The sequence below is a fragment of the Pygoscelis adeliae genome, unplaced genomic scaffold, assembly GCF_000699105.1.
Source record: "Pygoscelis adeliae isolate BGI_AS28 unplaced genomic scaffold, ASM69910v1 Scaffold262, whole genome shotgun sequence".
Classification (NCBI taxonomy): Eukaryota; Metazoa; Chordata; class Aves; order Sphenisciformes; family Spheniscidae; genus Pygoscelis; species Pygoscelis adeliae.
The window spans coordinates 819584-835096 of record NW_008824184.1 but is presented as its reverse complement, the minus strand read 5'-3'; the positions used below and the strand labels follow the sequence as shown (position 1 = coordinate 835096).

The 15513-nt window shown below is 51.8% G+C and overlaps 1 protein-coding gene across 1 annotated transcript in view; it reads left to right on the top strand.

Annotated features, from left to right (window-relative positions):
* Window positions 1-15513, top strand: part of SGSM1 (small G protein signaling modulator 1) — a 44570-nt gene that overhangs the window by 19483 nt on the left and 9574 nt on the right. Inside the window, 11 exon segments of the mRNA XM_009334430.1 lie at window positions 4806-4968; window positions 5798-5950; window positions 6520-6587; window positions 7142-7287; window positions 7799-7930; window positions 8521-8645; window positions 10668-10735; window positions 11174-11337; window positions 11872-12001; window positions 14819-14957; window positions 15340-15404. Of these exon segments, the coding sequence (XP_009332705.1) occupies window positions 4806-4968; window positions 5798-5950; window positions 6520-6587; window positions 7142-7287; window positions 7799-7930; window positions 8521-8645; window positions 10668-10735; window positions 11174-11337; window positions 11872-12001; window positions 14819-14957; window positions 15340-15404 (1353 nt within the window).

Genomic DNA, 15513 nt, shown 5'->3' with positions numbered 1-15513 from the left:
TCTGGCCAGGCAGAGCTGCCCTTTTCTCTGGGGAGAGCCACCTTCCCCACAGAGCCCTCCTCGTCGAGCCCTCCTCATCCTCTGCGTAGCCAGTGTACCGCAAACCCCTTCTGATGAAACCAGTGGTCTGGCAGGAAAGAGCAGCTGCCCTATTTCGCCCGGGAGGGAAGGGTTTGAAGCAGACAAACGCGAGTTGGCATCTGTCACGTTCACGCTGCCCTGGGAGGCTGATGGAGAGCCAGCAGCAGGGCTGGGGGCCTGCGTGAGCCGAGGGGTTTGTGGTCCACATCAATGCTGAGACTGCCTTCATGCTCAACCCCTGAGTGGTTTGAATCGTGCCAGGTCAAGAGCGCTCTCAGGATCCCAAATATCTTTAGTCTTTCGCCAAGGAATAAAACTCCTACCTTGCCTGGGTGGCAATCTGGGTGCCTGCACAGAGCCCCTGCACTGTGTGTCTCTGTTGTAGGGATGGGGAGAGTCTTTCTCTTCACAGCGTCCGTTGGCAGTGGTGATAGTAAGTTATGAAATGGGCTCAAAAAATCATAAGGTTAAAAAAGAAATTACCATTACCTCTGGATTTAGCATGGACCCGGTGCACTTAGTTTATGCGCTCAAGTTTCTGAGCCCTTGGGAGAGTACAGGGAGAGTTTTTCCTACAGAGACTGTGCATTCCTGTGTAGCTTTGCCAGCAGGAGTAGTGTTTTGGAGAGGTTCAGGCTACGGTGTTGAGGACAGATGCTGATGACTGCTTCGTCTTGCTGGAGTGTGCTGGGAGGCTTTTCAGCAAGCCCGGGTTCTCTCCCTTGTGCTGCTCCCTAGCTGGCAGGGAGGTGTGATGCACTGGCCGTGACGTGAACAAAGCGATCTGCTGCTCTTCTGCGCGAGCATAAGTGCTCTCGCTCGTCTGCTGGAAATTCGGGGTGGAACTGACGGCACATCGAGCATCTGGTGCTCAACAGAGGTTGTCTCTCGGGAGGGCTGTGGGGCGGCTGTGCAGGGAGGCAGCCCTGGCTGCTGGTCCCCTGTGGCGCTGGGAGCCTTGGTGGCCCCTCGGCAAGCCCCTGGGCTTGCCAGGGTGGAGTCCCTTGTTACCACACGGCACTCCGGGGGCTGGCAGAGGCAGAGGGTGCCCGGTTTGCTAAGTCATTTTGGTGGGCAGCAGAGGAAGGGACACCTCATCTGCCTACCCCAGGCTTGCTTGCATGACTTTCCTCTCTGGCATACGAGGGTGGGTGCGAGGCACAGAGGGGCTTTTTGGGCTCATTGCCTTGCTAGCCTCTTGTTACCACGTGCAGCTGGCAGAAAACTGGGCCCTGATAAGTTGCTGATTGGCAGCATAATTGATTTGACAACTGATGACTTGGCAGAGCTGGGAATGCCACAAATCCAGCGCTGCTCTTGTACTGTGTCCGGTGTCTCTGGCACCCAGCTGCACCAGGCGAGCATTGGAGCCCGGCCAGGCTGGCACCCGCTATGGAGGCTGAGGCCACCTCCAAAGAGCTGGAGATGGCTGCTCGAGAACAGGGAAATCGCCAAAAGTACAAACTGGAGGAGGGGGTGATGGTGCCCTGCCCAGTGCTGGCAGCAGACACTGGGGCTGAAGTCCAGCTCCGCTGGTAGAGCACTGACGTTGGCAGTGTGGCCCCACAGAGACCTCAGCCTCGGAGGAGAGGGGGAACTTCTCCCCAGGTTTTGAAGGTGCTGCTGTGCTTTGCTTGTTCAGCTGTATGTCAGCATAACCTCACGCTCCAAAAACAAAGCTGTGGGTTAGTGTTCATGTGGCTTTTTTGTTTGCAGTTCCACTTCCAGCTGGCTCCTGACCCCACGTGGCTAGGGTTGGTGAGATTAGCAGCAAATTCCACCCTGCTGAGATTAGCAGCAGAGACCTGCCTGAGCTTTCGGGAGATGCCTGCTCCATGGCTGGGCACTCTAAAATGGGTATGACTGGGTGCAGTCTCAGGCAGGTAGGCTTGTTTGTGTCTGTCACTTGTATTTCAGCCTTGGAGCATAGAACAAATGAATGAAGGGACTTGGGGTGGGGTGATGGATTTGAATGTGTGTGAGGGAGGGGTGGGTTTGTCTTGCATTTGGTCGTAAAGCCATGAAGCGGTCTGGTCTTATTTTGCAGCTGCAAATAGTCCTCTGGGACAGGTAGGAAGACCCATCCGTGCGTGGGCCGAGCTATTTGTAGCATGTCTGGGCTTCAGGAGGGTTTGCACAGGGCTTTGTTTAAAAACTAGGTATCCATCCAGTGGCTCTGAATGGCTGGTTTTGGGTGAGCGGGACTTGGCTGGCCCAAATGTGTTGCTTTTCTGATGTTAGTACAGGACATGTCTTGCAGCACCTCAGACGCCACGCGCCCGCCCTGCCCGCTCAGCGGTGAACTCAGGCATGGCACTAAGCAGGTCAGAGATAATGAGAGCATCTCTCAGCCCTGGGAGCTGTTGTTGGTGGGTCTGCATGAAATGTCTTTTTAAATGTCTCCATAGAGTTGTTCAGCTGTAGGAAAAAATGCCTTTCCAAATGAGAGGAGATTCAGCATCTGCTGGGCTGCTGCGGGGAAGGCTCAGCACGGCTGGCTCTGCTGCGTCGGGTTCCTGGGGAAGGAGGGGTGTGGGTGTGCCAGAAAGCTTGTTGTCAGACCCAGATCAATAGCCTGCAGAACTGTGGGTCCATGTAATTTTCCAGTGCTTTGATCAGCCTGTTTAATAAGTCTGTGTTTGACACTAGACATCCATCCTGAGCCCTCCCAGGGGACTCTGGCAAACAGATTGCCGGTGGAGCCTGTACGTGTGTGCATCTTTCTGTGGAGTGTCCACCGTCTCCCATCGCCAGCAGAGCCAGCTCCCCTGCTCACTGTGTGTGCCCAGGCGGGGAGCCTGGCAGGAGAGGGCAGGCGGCCGGTGCTTTCTGGGCACTCGCTGTGGTTTGGTGAGTGCCTGATGCTGCCTTTCGGTAGAGCCCAGTGCAGGAAGTTAAGCGAAGCCTTGCACAGGGACTTTACTGCCGAGTACCAGCTGCAAAGAGCCAACCGAGTCACCACCGAGCTGGGAGGGTCTCCGAAGCCAGACTGAGCTGCTGGCGTTGCCTGTGGTTTATCCCCAGGTTCTCTATTGCCTTTTGTTTTTTGGGGAGAATGTTTGTGTGAACACTGAGATTTTTTGTGAAAAAATTGTCCCATTTCCTCTGCTTTAGAAATGCTCAGTGCACCTGTCTCTCACTCCCGAGCTTTCTCCTTCTTGCTTGGACTGTCCCAGCGCAGGGGGCCAGGGCCAAAATTTCCTGTTCCCATCCCTCAGACTGGGCTGAAGGGAAAACTTCAAGGAGTTGTTCGGTTTCTTTATAATCTGCAAGAAACCTGCGAGGAGAATGTCAGCCTGTTTGTCTGCATAGCAAAGCAATTATCCTACCTGGAGAAGATGCAGCGCGCTTGCTTGTTAGTTGTCGCATGTCTGATGAGGACGTTTTCCTGAAGGCCAGGTGGGGATGTTCTCTGCCTTAAAATATATTGTCTGAGAAGTTTTACATCCCATCCTTCCATCTAGCCCGTTGATTAATGATGGTGGCTGGACTGATGAGCATACTGGAGAGAATGGAGAGGGACTCGTGTGCTGAGCTTGCAGAGGGACCCCAAGTCTGGTGCGCTGTTGGCAGTGCCCTCCCCAGTGACACTGCAAAAGCCTGCTCTCTGTCCCAGGCTTGGCTGGGGCTGCCGGCCCCATAGGTAAACTGGTCACCTGAAATGGTTTCAGACCCCTTTAGCCAGGGGAGCACAGCCAGATGCATCACGGTGCAGTGTACAGCCACACTTAGCTTCAAGCTGTTAAACCACAGATAAACTGTTTACTCCCACAGGCTTAACCTGAGTGACTCTGTATGAGCGGGCTCTTGGCAGCTCCTGATCCATGCGATTATTGCCACACCGTGAGCCAGTCGCTCCTCTGCTGGGAAAATCACCGCTCTGGTAACAGTGATCGTGCCGGTGCAAACCTGGAAGCAGGATGCAACCTCTGTGCATGCTGAGATTTCCCAGCGTTAGCATCGATTTATTTGCATTCAGGATATCATGTAACGGAGCCAGATCCTGGCGTTTTCGGAACAAAGGGCTGCGAGCACAGCAGTCCAAGTCCTTTCTCCCGCTCTGTTTTATGAATGAACAAAGCACTCTGAGAAATCCTAACCCAGGCTGCTAGCTTGGCACGTCGGCGCAGACTGCTTGCTCTTGGTGGCACAGGGGTACCATCTCTGTGGTCCGAAAGCTGCACGTTCCCATTGCATCGCCAGTCTAGTAAGGTCTCTTTAGGCTGTTGGTTGGTCAGATAAGTGAGTCCAAGACAAGTTAGTCTGCCTGACTAGTCCCTCTCAGGTGATTTCAGGAAGACCCTGGATCTACTTTAACAGGCACAAGTTAACTCTCCATTGAAGTACGTACATCTTCGCACACCCACAGTTCATGTTTACTTCCATCAAGCTAGCCCTTTTGTTCAGGTTAGCCGAACTTCCAATAGACATCACCAACCTCAATTTTTCTGTTTTGCAAAACTGAAATTGTACCTCTGTGTAGTCAGCAGAACTGATGACTCTGCAGGCAGAAAAGCTGTACCACTGTCTGCTGCTTTGGGTCAAAAGACATCTGGGTTCCCTAATCTCCTGTCTGCTTAGGCAGGAATAGAACGTGGCACTGGCTTTCTCTTGAGAAACGTTTCTGCTGTGGAGTAAGGTCATGGATGCAGCAGGAGACTGCCTGTTGTGACGTGAGCTCCAAGATCTCCTGCTGCTTCAGTAACGACTTTGCTTTGTTGCAGCTGCTGTGGAAGCCTGTGTCTTGTATGGCTTGAAGAGGAGGGCGGCAGGATTCCTGCGCAGCAACAAGATAGCAGCTCTGTTTATGAAGGTGGGCAAGAGCTTTCCTCTGGCAGAGGAGCTTTGCAAGAAGGTGCAAGACCTGGAGCAGCTCATTGAGAATGCGTAAGGCACCAGCATTGCTGTTATCCCACAGGTCACTCGCGTTTCGGTGTGGGTGTGTGGTTTGGGTATGGCTGTGGATCGCAATGTCCAACTTGAGCCTCTGCAGGAGGAATTGCTCTTTCAGGGGAGCAGAGTCCTGTCTTGGCCTTTTGATATCTTGACTGAACTGGTTGCTTTTCTAGGAGACTGTGAGCTGCGGTTGTGGCTTAAGCTAGGATGGACAAGTTCTTACTTCCTCTGCCTCTTGTCTCATGCTTCAGGGACAGCTAAGCGTGTTTGCTCCTGAACTGTCAGTTTATGGACCAGTGCACTAAGCCAACTGGAACCAAATTTGATCTGCCTCAATGTGCAGGGCTTGAACCTGCAGTAATTCAACTTCTGCTTGAGAGTGGCTTACTCATCCTTGGACAGGAACCAGGGAGATGGATGGTGCAGCTACCTGGGGGCAGGAATCTTTATGCTGTCCTAAGATAAGCCACTTTGCTTGTGAACTGCTCTCCTCAGGCACCAGTGGGAAAGGTGTGTGGGTTGAAGGATTCTGCTGAGGCAGAGACTTGTTCTAGGGTGCCTTTACAGTGGGAAAACCAATTTACTGAAGTCAGTTTTCAAATGCAGATGTGGGCCTTCTGGAGTAGGGATGGAATAGATGACGGGAGCAGGCTCCAGAGCCCTGTCCCCATGCAGTTTCCTGGGCATCCCCCAGCCACCACAGTCAGCACCACAGAAACCCTGGCCTCGTGCCTCACAAGGTGCTGTGAGTGCCCTGGGCTCCTGCAGTGCTCAGTGATGAGCTGGTGATGATGTTGTCTTTTGCCTTGTACCTCTAAAGACGAAATCAAGTCCAGGGCATCCCGGAGAATGTGCGCAAGATGCCAAAGCTGCCCAACCTGTCTCCTCAAGCCATCAAGCACCTCTGGATCCGCACAGCCCTCTTTGAAAAAGTCTTGGATAAAATTGTGCATTACTTGGTAGAAAATAGCAGGTGAGTGCTGGCACAGGCCAACCATTTGCCCCTCCCAACTCACTACCAGCATCCGCCCCTTTCGATGGTCCTGGAGGTGTTGCTGGCTGAGCTGTGTGTCCAAGTGGGCCAGAGAAGTCCCTGGATGGGACAGGCCAGTTGTGTCACTCTGTGCTCAGCACAGGGACTCTGACTGATACCCTACTGCTGGTGGCCACCGTACGCTCCCTAAAATGAAGACAGGCCACGCTTGCTCTGCTGACAACTGGTTTGTCAGGGACCACATTGTCCTTATCTTCTGGAAACTGCATGCTGAGGTGTCCTGTCTGGGGCAGGTGTCATCTCCAGTCCTGCGGATGTTTTGTTAGGAGATGGTGATGCTTGCAATATGCTGCAGGAGGGCATCTATTCGCCAGGAATTTCACGGCTAGCAAAAACAGCCTGTTAAGGGCTTCTTGCCCTCTCACCATCAAGGAGTGATAGAGAAAGAGAAGGAAGGGCATTACAGTGATTTAAAACCACTGTCTCTATCATTTTTGCAGTTGCAGGGGGTTGAAATGCTACAGCATTCTGCTCTCTATTTTTTCTAGTAAGTACTATGAGAAAGAAGCTCTCCTGATGGATCCTGTGGATGGGCCAATTCTTGCATCTTTATTGGGTAACGCTTTCCTCTTACCCTACTTTGATAGCTTCCTTTCCACACCTGTGTTTCCAGTTCTGTGATCTGGGATGTGAAATGCAATTGTTTTCTAGTAAGAACTTCAGGAAACTTAATAGCCTTGGACAGGTAGCCCTGTGGAGTGCTTATAAAGACCATGTGATGCCCTGCTGCTGAGCAGTGAATAGAGAGGGAATGTTGCAAGGCTGAGCTTGGGGTTTCCTTTTCTTCCACAGGCTTCAGTAATACTGACGGGCATAAACCAGAGCTGAGGCTGAGGCCCGGGAATCAGTGTGGTGCTGCGATGCAGGGCTCAGTGTGCACATGAGCAGTCAGGCAGTGGGATATTGCTCGCTGCCAGGGCCGGCTGATCCCTCTGAATTCTTTACTGCTGTAATACAATGCAGCAACAATGTGTGCTAAGCCTAGTGCTTGCTGCCTGCTGTCCCACCACCCCTGCTCTGAGATGCTGGGCTCTGGGGATCTAAGAAGTGACCACGGTCATCGGAACACCACCGATGACTTTCTTGTTTGCGATTTTCTTCTATGTGCAGTGGGGCCCTGTGCGCTGGAGTACACGAAGATGAAGACCGCTGACCACTTCTGGACAGACCCCTCAGCTGACGAGCTGGTTCAGAGGCACCGGATCCACAGCTCGCACTGTCGCCAGGACTCACCCACCAAACGCCCGGCACTCTGCGTGAGTCAGGGGACGGCCAGGCTGGGAGGGACAGCCCCTTGCAGCGCTCCTCCTGGGGTGCACAGGCAGCACTCGCCAGGGTTTGAGGCTCCATCTGTTTGAAAAGGGCTGTGAAGCCCTCTGATGAGAAAAGGTAGAAGAGTGCAGTTACTTGAAGTCTTCAAGCCAGAAGTGCTGGCAATGTGGGCCATGGAGACTGCAGGCATGCTGGACCAACGCAGTACTGCATCATGGGGTCTCCGCCCTTTGGGAACAGCATGTATGAACAAAAAGCAAAGGTAGCCGAAGTCTGCTCTGTTTATTGCAAACAAAGCACACTGCTGGGGCTTCTCTAAGTACAGAATCAAGCTTGGCCAGAGCCAGGAATCCTCTTAGAGGACACAAAGGGAAAGATTTCTAGTAGTGACTTTCTTAAGTGTATAAGTGAGGAAGGAATGAGCTTTCAGGAGAAGCTTTTTGAAAGCAAGAGGCGTCTGTGCTGACCTCACGTTTGTACGTGGATCTCTTCCAGATTCAGAAAAGGCATTCGAGTGGCAGTATGGATGACCGGCCATCGCTGTCTGCCAGGGACTATGTGGAGTCGCTGCACCAGAATTCCCGAGCCACGCTCCTCTACGGCAAGAACAATGTCCTGGTGCAGCCGGTAAGTACCTGCTGGGGCATCTGGGCTTTACAATACTGCTCTGCTCCCTGCCAGGTAATTCTGTCCCAAGTTGCTCTTTGATGGAGAAAAGCACAGGCTCATTTCTAATCTGGGAAGGCAGTGACTAGACTGCGCTTGTTGAGGTCCTGGTGATAGGGATCCTCCCAGTGGAATGGAAGAGCTCTGCTTCTGTCTGAGTAGAAAAAGGCTCCTCTCCTTGCCCGCTCTTGACCAGAGGCCACAGAACCCTCCTCCTGTCCCTTTCTGCTTACTGTAGTCAAATAAATTAAGTGCAAACCGCTTAGGTGGAGCTGTTAAGTTTGCCTCAGCAGCACAGCTGCTCTCGGCCCTTTTTCAAGCTGGTGAGGTGTCCTGTTGTCTCTGCTGGGAGGTTTTGCAGGACCACTGTGGGTTTCTCGCTGTTGGTGAGTGGATGGGCTCAGGGGCAGCAGGCAGGGCTGTGTTATGGTCCAGGACTGTGTTCCAGGGCATGGCTCAGCGTCGGGTAGCCTGAGGTGGTGCTTCATGCTTCTGGCGTCTTGCAGCCTGCTCCCACCAGCTCACTCTCTCCTTGCATTTCTCTTCTCAAGCGAGATGACATGGAGGCAATCCCGGGCTATCTGTCCCTTCACCAGACTGCCGACATCATGGCACTGAAGTGGACTCCCAACCAGCTGATGAACGGCACTGTGGGGGATCTGGACTATGAGAAGAGGTGACTGGCTCCGAGTGTACCCTAGCGTGGGGCAGAGGGGAGGCAAATGTTCCCCAGGTTTAGTTTGGATCTGGTGTCCAAGGCCATCAGTGGGTTTTCCCACTGACTGCAGAGCAAAACAGTCATCCTTGAGTCTGTAACAGGGGAAGGGATGGGGAAGGAGGCCTGAGGTGGTGGGAGAGGTGGGCTGCGGGAGATAGTGTGAAATTCTGTGCTGTTGCCTGTCTTTGCTGGGAAGTGTTCAGCAAGGGAACTGGGGGGTGCTTGTTCTGAAAGATGCAAAGTGGTTTCATTTACTGCCCCCAGGGATTTTGTCAGGAGAATGCCCTCTCTACACACTACGCAGTGCTTTTACGTTTACCGTGGTTATTTTCATCTGGGGAACTGAGGAGCTCATAAGCAGGGGAAGAATATCTGCAGAGAGAGGGAACATGAGCAGTTCCCAGATAATCATACCTCGGTAACGGAGTACGTGCCGTTTTGTAGTGCTGTTTTGGTGCAGTCTGCAGCTGATCCTACGTGCAGGTATTCAAAGTCCCTTGGATTTAACGGAGTCCCTGGAGCTTGTTCCTCCAGGGGGCCTGAAGTCTGCTTAGTTTGCTTGGCAGGGTGCATTGCCATGTCCTTTTGCCTGGGATTGCCTTATGGACTGCTGGCATTCTCTTTGATACTGCAATCCTTTCAGAATCATGCCAGGTCCCAATTTGCCTGAGAAATGAAACAAAGCAAACAAAATCCCTTTCCACCAGCAAATGCTCCAAGAAAGCTGGAGTGTTTAGGACACTGATTCTTTGACCTAGGGTAAAGATCTTCTTCAGCAAAACTTGTTGTCAGTTTTGTTTATTCTCAATTGTAGTTTTTTGGGTTTTGTTTACCTGTGTTCTTTTCATCTCCCCTTTCTTCTTGGCCCCTGGGCCATTCCGTTTTACCTGGTACCCTCCCCCTAAAATGCTATTTTCATCTCTACACTACTTTTCTGAGTTCTTGACTTGGGCATCAGCCTAAGCTCTAAAACTTCCCAGTGTCAAGACGTGACCAAGGAAGAGAGGAGTCAGATGACAAAGTAAGTATGAATCCACAAGGAGTGACTCTTACGCACCCCTTCCCGTCCTTAACTGTCTTTATGAGCCATTTTATAATGCCTTTATTTTAAGCGCTATTTTTGTGAAGTGGCGGATGAAGCTGCTCAGAATCTGGAAATTTGCTTTGTTGCAAAGAAGTAGGATGTTATTAAACGCTGGCACCCTCACAGAGCAGTGCTTTTGCTAGGCTCTCCACAGAAATGAAACCCTGCGTGAGGCCACGTGTCTCCTGGCGAGATCCCCTTCCCCGGCTTCCTCCTGGTGTCTCTCTGGCCCTCTGCCCTGCCTGGTGACCAGCAGCTCTCCCAGCGTTTTCTAGATTTGCTCAGTCACCTGGAGGCGCCTGTGCTCAGGGAGCGCAGTTCTCGAACAGAAGCAACTGGGACCAAATCTGTTTTCAGCTTTGAAAAAACCCACAAATTGTGAGGGTTTATTTCCCCCTCCCTTGGGGACAGGAGCTCAGCAGAGCAGCAGCCCAGGCTCGGACTGCACTGCATGTTTCCTTGGGGCTCTGGGGCTGCTCCTACCAGGTTCATGGGGTTCTCCCAGCACCGCAGCAGGGCGAGGAGTCCTTTCCAGGGTGCCCAGAGGAGAGTGCTCAGCTCTGCAGGGCTCCACGTCCCTCCCTGCAATTGCCAGGATCCATGGGCACATTGTCCATGTCTGGGAACGATGTGAGGATAGAGAAACAGCCCAGGGCAGGTGGGACTGGACTTGCCCTGATTGAGCTGTAGTGGCGGGGACAGTTACTGGTTCTGGAGGGATGTTGTCACTGACTCAGGCTGGCTTCGTGGCAGTCGCACTGCTGCTGGGACCTCATCCTTTCTGTAGCTTTCCCTGGTGCCAGGGTAGCTGGAGGCAGGATCTGGAGCTGATGTGAACAGAAGCAGAGCCTTTTGCATCCCTGAAGCTCATGGCTTCCTCTCTTTCTCTGTTCCAGCGTGTACTGGGACTATGCCATGACTATTCGCCTGGAGGAGATTGTCTATTTGCACTGTCACCAGCAAGGTAAGGCCAGAGTCGGGGGCTGCTGGAGGGTGTTACCACCCTGACACTTGGCTTCATTTAATCTTTGGGGAGTGTCCATATGGGGGTGTTTTGATTCAGCTTCAGGGCAAATGTCCAGAGCTCTGGGTGGTCACTACTATGTAAGTGCTTCTAGGAAAACCTTTAAACCAGCTCCTGGCTGTGGTACTTGGCTGGGGAGCACTCCCTGCAGGGCAATGCTCTGTGGTTTTCAAGAGTGCAATCTCCCAGGCAAGCCTTCTCCAGGGCCCCAGACTTGTAATGCACTTAGGGAAGAATCCAAACAAGGAAGAAATTCTTCGTTTTGCATACCAAAAAGACAATTCCCTGAGCTTTCTTGCCTGTCCTCTGCATTTTTGACTGGTAATGTTTCCCTCACTCATGTGTGTGTCTTCTCTCTGCTGTCACTGTTGCTAATAGTAGACAGCGGTGGAACGGTTGTCTTGGTGAGCCAGGATGGGATTCAGAGGCCCCCGCTGCGGTTCCCCAGAGGAGGGCACTTACTGCAGTTCCTGTCCTGCCTGGAGAACGGCCTCCTGCCCCATGGGCAGCTGGATCCACCCCTCTGGTCGCAGCGGGGAAAGGTAGGCACCCCGAAACTGGGCTTGTTCCTGAGTCCACGGCACTGTGAGTTCTTGCTGGTGTTCCCTTGTGAGTGTCTCAGAACAGAGCTGATGGGGAGGACCCTCTGCCCAACATTAGGGGCTGCTGCATTTTAAACAATGCCCCCCCAAAAAAAACTAAGAAGGAAGGTGGGCTTGAAATATGGCAGTTTGGTTTAGCTCATGGCCTTGAACAGCTAAACAGACCCTTTGGGCAAATCAGAAGGGAGGTGGTATGGGGGTGCTGGCCATAAGGCATGGTAGGTTTGGTTCTCATGGACCTGGCCATGCTGCGTGGATTATACGTACCCTGTGCACAAACAGGGTTATGTATTCACCGTGTAATTGAAAGCTTAATCCAAAGGCTGCTCCAGCACAGGGAACATGCAAACATCATCCAGGCTGACAAAGCGTGTGCTCTTGTTGGGCAGGAGTTCGGCAAATGAGGCAGCGACCACGCTGGCCTGCGTGGTCGAGCGTGGGGCGGCTTGTGAAGAACAGGTTTTGTTCACCTAGGGGAAGGTGTTTCCCAAGCTGAGGAAGCGAAGTCCCCAGGGCTCCTCCGAGTCTGCATCCGACAAGGAAGATGACGAAGCCACAGATTACGTTTTCAGGATAATCTACCCAGGGACACAGTCTGAATTCGGTGAGTGCGTTGGCAGAGAGTGTTTCAGGTGGGTTATCACGGGGGTATGAGCAGCCGGGGATGCAGCACTGGCAGGCACGTGGCAATTCACGCCAGGAAATGGTTCCAGAGAAATGGGCTTTGCTTGTAGCAGTACTGCCTTTTATTCAATATCATGTATGGGTTGGGGTTTTATTTTTCTGTTTTAACCTTTCACTTGCTACTGAGTCCTTCATTTCTGCAGCTGCACAACAGGCCATGACTGCCTTAATGGTTGGAAAAAAAAATCTTGCACATAATTTCAATAGTAAGGTTCACTTTGGTCATGTTCCTTGGTAGTCACAAGCCTCCAGGGCTGATTCTTCTCTTGCTGTCACCAAGCCAACTCGGCAAGTGCTGCATTAAATCCAGCTATGTTCCTTCAGTGTTGCTCCTGCAGCACAAAAGAGAGATTACAGCACCCTTCTCTGTGTAGGCAGGCACGTGGCAATTCACGCCAGGAAATGGTTCCAGAGAAATGGGCTTTGCTTGTAGCAGTACTGCCTTTTATTCAATATCATGTATGGGTTGGGGTTTTATTTTTCTGTTTTAACCTTTCACTTGCTACTGAGTCCTTCATTTCTGCAGCTGCACAACAGGCCATGACTGCCTTAATGGTTGGAAAAAAAAATCTTGCACATAATTTCAGTAGTAAGGTTCACTTTGGTCATGTTCCTTGGTAGTCACTTTTCACCATCACAAGCCTCCAGGGCTGATTCTTCTCTTGCTGTCACCAAGCCAACTCGGCAAGTGCTGCATTAAATCCAGCTATGTTCCTTCAGTGTTGCTCCTGCAGCACAAAAGAGAGATTACAGCACCCTTCTCTGTGTACTGCCAGGCTTGACCCATGTGTCTTCACTCCCTAGCTCACAGGGCAAGGGAGAGGATGCTGCTGGATTCACCAAACCAGAAATCTCTCTTAATGTCTGGTTGTGAATGATCTGAGCAATGTGTTTGGCTGAAGTGACTGTAGATTTGTCCTCACTCTTCTGTGGGATACTAAGAACAATTTTTTGACCTCTGGGAACATTGTAGATGACTTTATAAGGGGGAAAACCAAGAGTGCAATAGAAGACTTGTGGAGTGCTTTTAAAAAGCTATGAAATTTGATCAAAAACTTGTTCCTATATTTTTGAGGCTAGAAGGGGGCAATCACATCTCCTGTGACTCCTCCATAACATCAGTTAAGATTATACTTAGTTCTCTCTGCCTTCAGCTGCCTAACACAATTCAGCGAGTCAGATAAAAATCTGATTGAGGCTAAAATAGCAGATAGAGATGCTCCTTTCTGTAGCTTCCTTTTGATCTACCCCTTAAAATTCCATGCTGGGGGCCAAATTTTCTGTGAAATGAATTGCTGCAATCTCCTCAGCTGGCATCATCAAAGTCTGTGCGGTTCCTGTGGACCTTCCCAGAGGGGGGTGGAACTGCATCTGTCCTTTCTTCTCTACAGATTATTCCTTTCTCCCCTTTCTTTTGTGCCCTTGTCCTCTTTCTGTGTCTCTAGTTACCATTAATGGTAATTTTCATCCATTCCTTGCGTCTGTGATCTTCATCGGTGCTGTGAGAGGGAAGATCGCAAGGACGCCAGCTGCAAGCAAGACGGTGGTGATCCCTAAATGGTTTCCGAGTGTCCCCATCACGTCCCGACCTCCCCTTGCCGCTCTGGGGGCCTCTGGGCGTCAGTGTAATGCGGCTGTTGTTTGTGTCTGGTACTACTGCTTGCCTGTGTTGTCACTTGGTAATTCCTGCAGAGGTGTCCCCTGTTGCTGCTGACTGTCACTGACCCATCAGCACCTGCTCAGTATGAGGGAAATAGGAATATTTCAATATTTTTCTTGCTAGTATCAGTTATTCAATATCACAAGCAGGGAGAGTCGGTGAGACCAAGGGCAAGTGAGGAAGCCCTCTCCCAGCTGGAAGCTGGAATTTCTACCATGATTTAATTTCCAAGGAGGAGCAAATAGGATTATTCTTTGTATCTTTTTCTGCATCCCACAGTTCACCTTCTTCATGATGGCCTTTTCCTAGGGGGGCCCAAGACAGAAGGGCAGGGGCTGTTCCAGGCCAGGCCAGCAGCCGAGCTGCTCAGCGCGGGGGCAGCTCGCCTCTCGGGGCTGCACGCTCCCCTTGCCTGGCTCTGCGCCTGTTCGGTTTGCAGGGCAATACCTGAGCAGGATCCGAGGCCATTGCAATAGCACTTCTGAGTTTAAGCAGGGATTTAGCAAGTGACAACGTGAAGAGCTACTTGCTCCTGCTGTCTCTCTCAACCTCTTCATCAAAGTCTTTATCTCCTGTCTTGTGATTTGGATGCTCCCATCTTTCCCTGAATCTTGGATGGGATCCTAGTGTTTGAGAGATGGGGTTTTTTCTCTTCCAGTGATCCACTCTTCCTGGGGCAACGGTTGATTTCAATCATGCTTTTTCTCATCTGCGTGACAGTCTGTTGCAGCCCCCTGTCTTGAGTCTCTCTGGGTTGGGTGTTTGTTTTCTGCTTTGGTCAGCACTCAGCAGTTTAACATTAGTTTGCTGAAGGCACTGTAGTTAATTAGCAGATGGTTCTCTCTCGCTCTCTCTCATCAATGCTGTTTGTTTCCTTTCCTTTCTCCTGAGCTCACCAGTGCTGGTGCTGTGATTACCTGGTGCGGGTCCTACCTGGTTGCTGGAGTCTCCTTGGGAAGAGTGTGGGATGCTGCATTTGCTAATGGAAACTGTCCTCTCTGTTGATCTCCTGTGGCTCACCTGACTCTGGGGCAGTGCCAGACGGTATCTGATGCTCCTCTCTCTGCCCTCTTACAGTGCCCCAAGACCTGATGGACACAGCGGGTGCTGGCCTGCCTCCCATGTGGCAGCCCAGCACCCGCAAGTCCTCCTGCTCCTCCTGCTCTCAGAGTGGCTCCTCTGACGGTGGGCCAGCCACCGGCTGCAGCCATGAAAGGTATGACGGCTCTGCTGCTGCTTGCTTTGAGAAATACAGGTAAAATAAAACAAGGGTTACATGTGAAAGCCCAGCTGGATGGCTGAACTAGAGCAATTATGGTGCAAGTGGTGTCTCCAGCCTCACACTCAGCTTGGTTGTCCAGGGACCATTTGCAGGGGCCAGTGGGACATGTCTAGACTGAAATGAGGCTTGTCCCCCCCCATCTGGGACATCTCAGCTGCTTTGTTGTCCTGGCAGCAGGAAGTGCTGCTCCCAAGCCGAGCAGAGGTCCCGTGGTGCACCTCTGAAGGTAAAGCTGGAACAGTCAGAGTAAAGCAGAGGCTGAGGGAATGCATGGGAGCGTTTCCTCTCCTCACATCTGATATGTTTTTATTGGCAGAGCTCCGCTGAAGCTCCTGTGTGACAATATGAAGTACCAAATCCTCTCCCGGGCCTTCTATGGCTGTGAGTACTTGTCACATCCAGGATGCCTTGAGATATGTGATGGGCAAAGGATAAGGTCCTGGGCTCCGGGCTAGGAGTGGTGCTGAGGCAGCAGGGCGGTGGCCAAGGG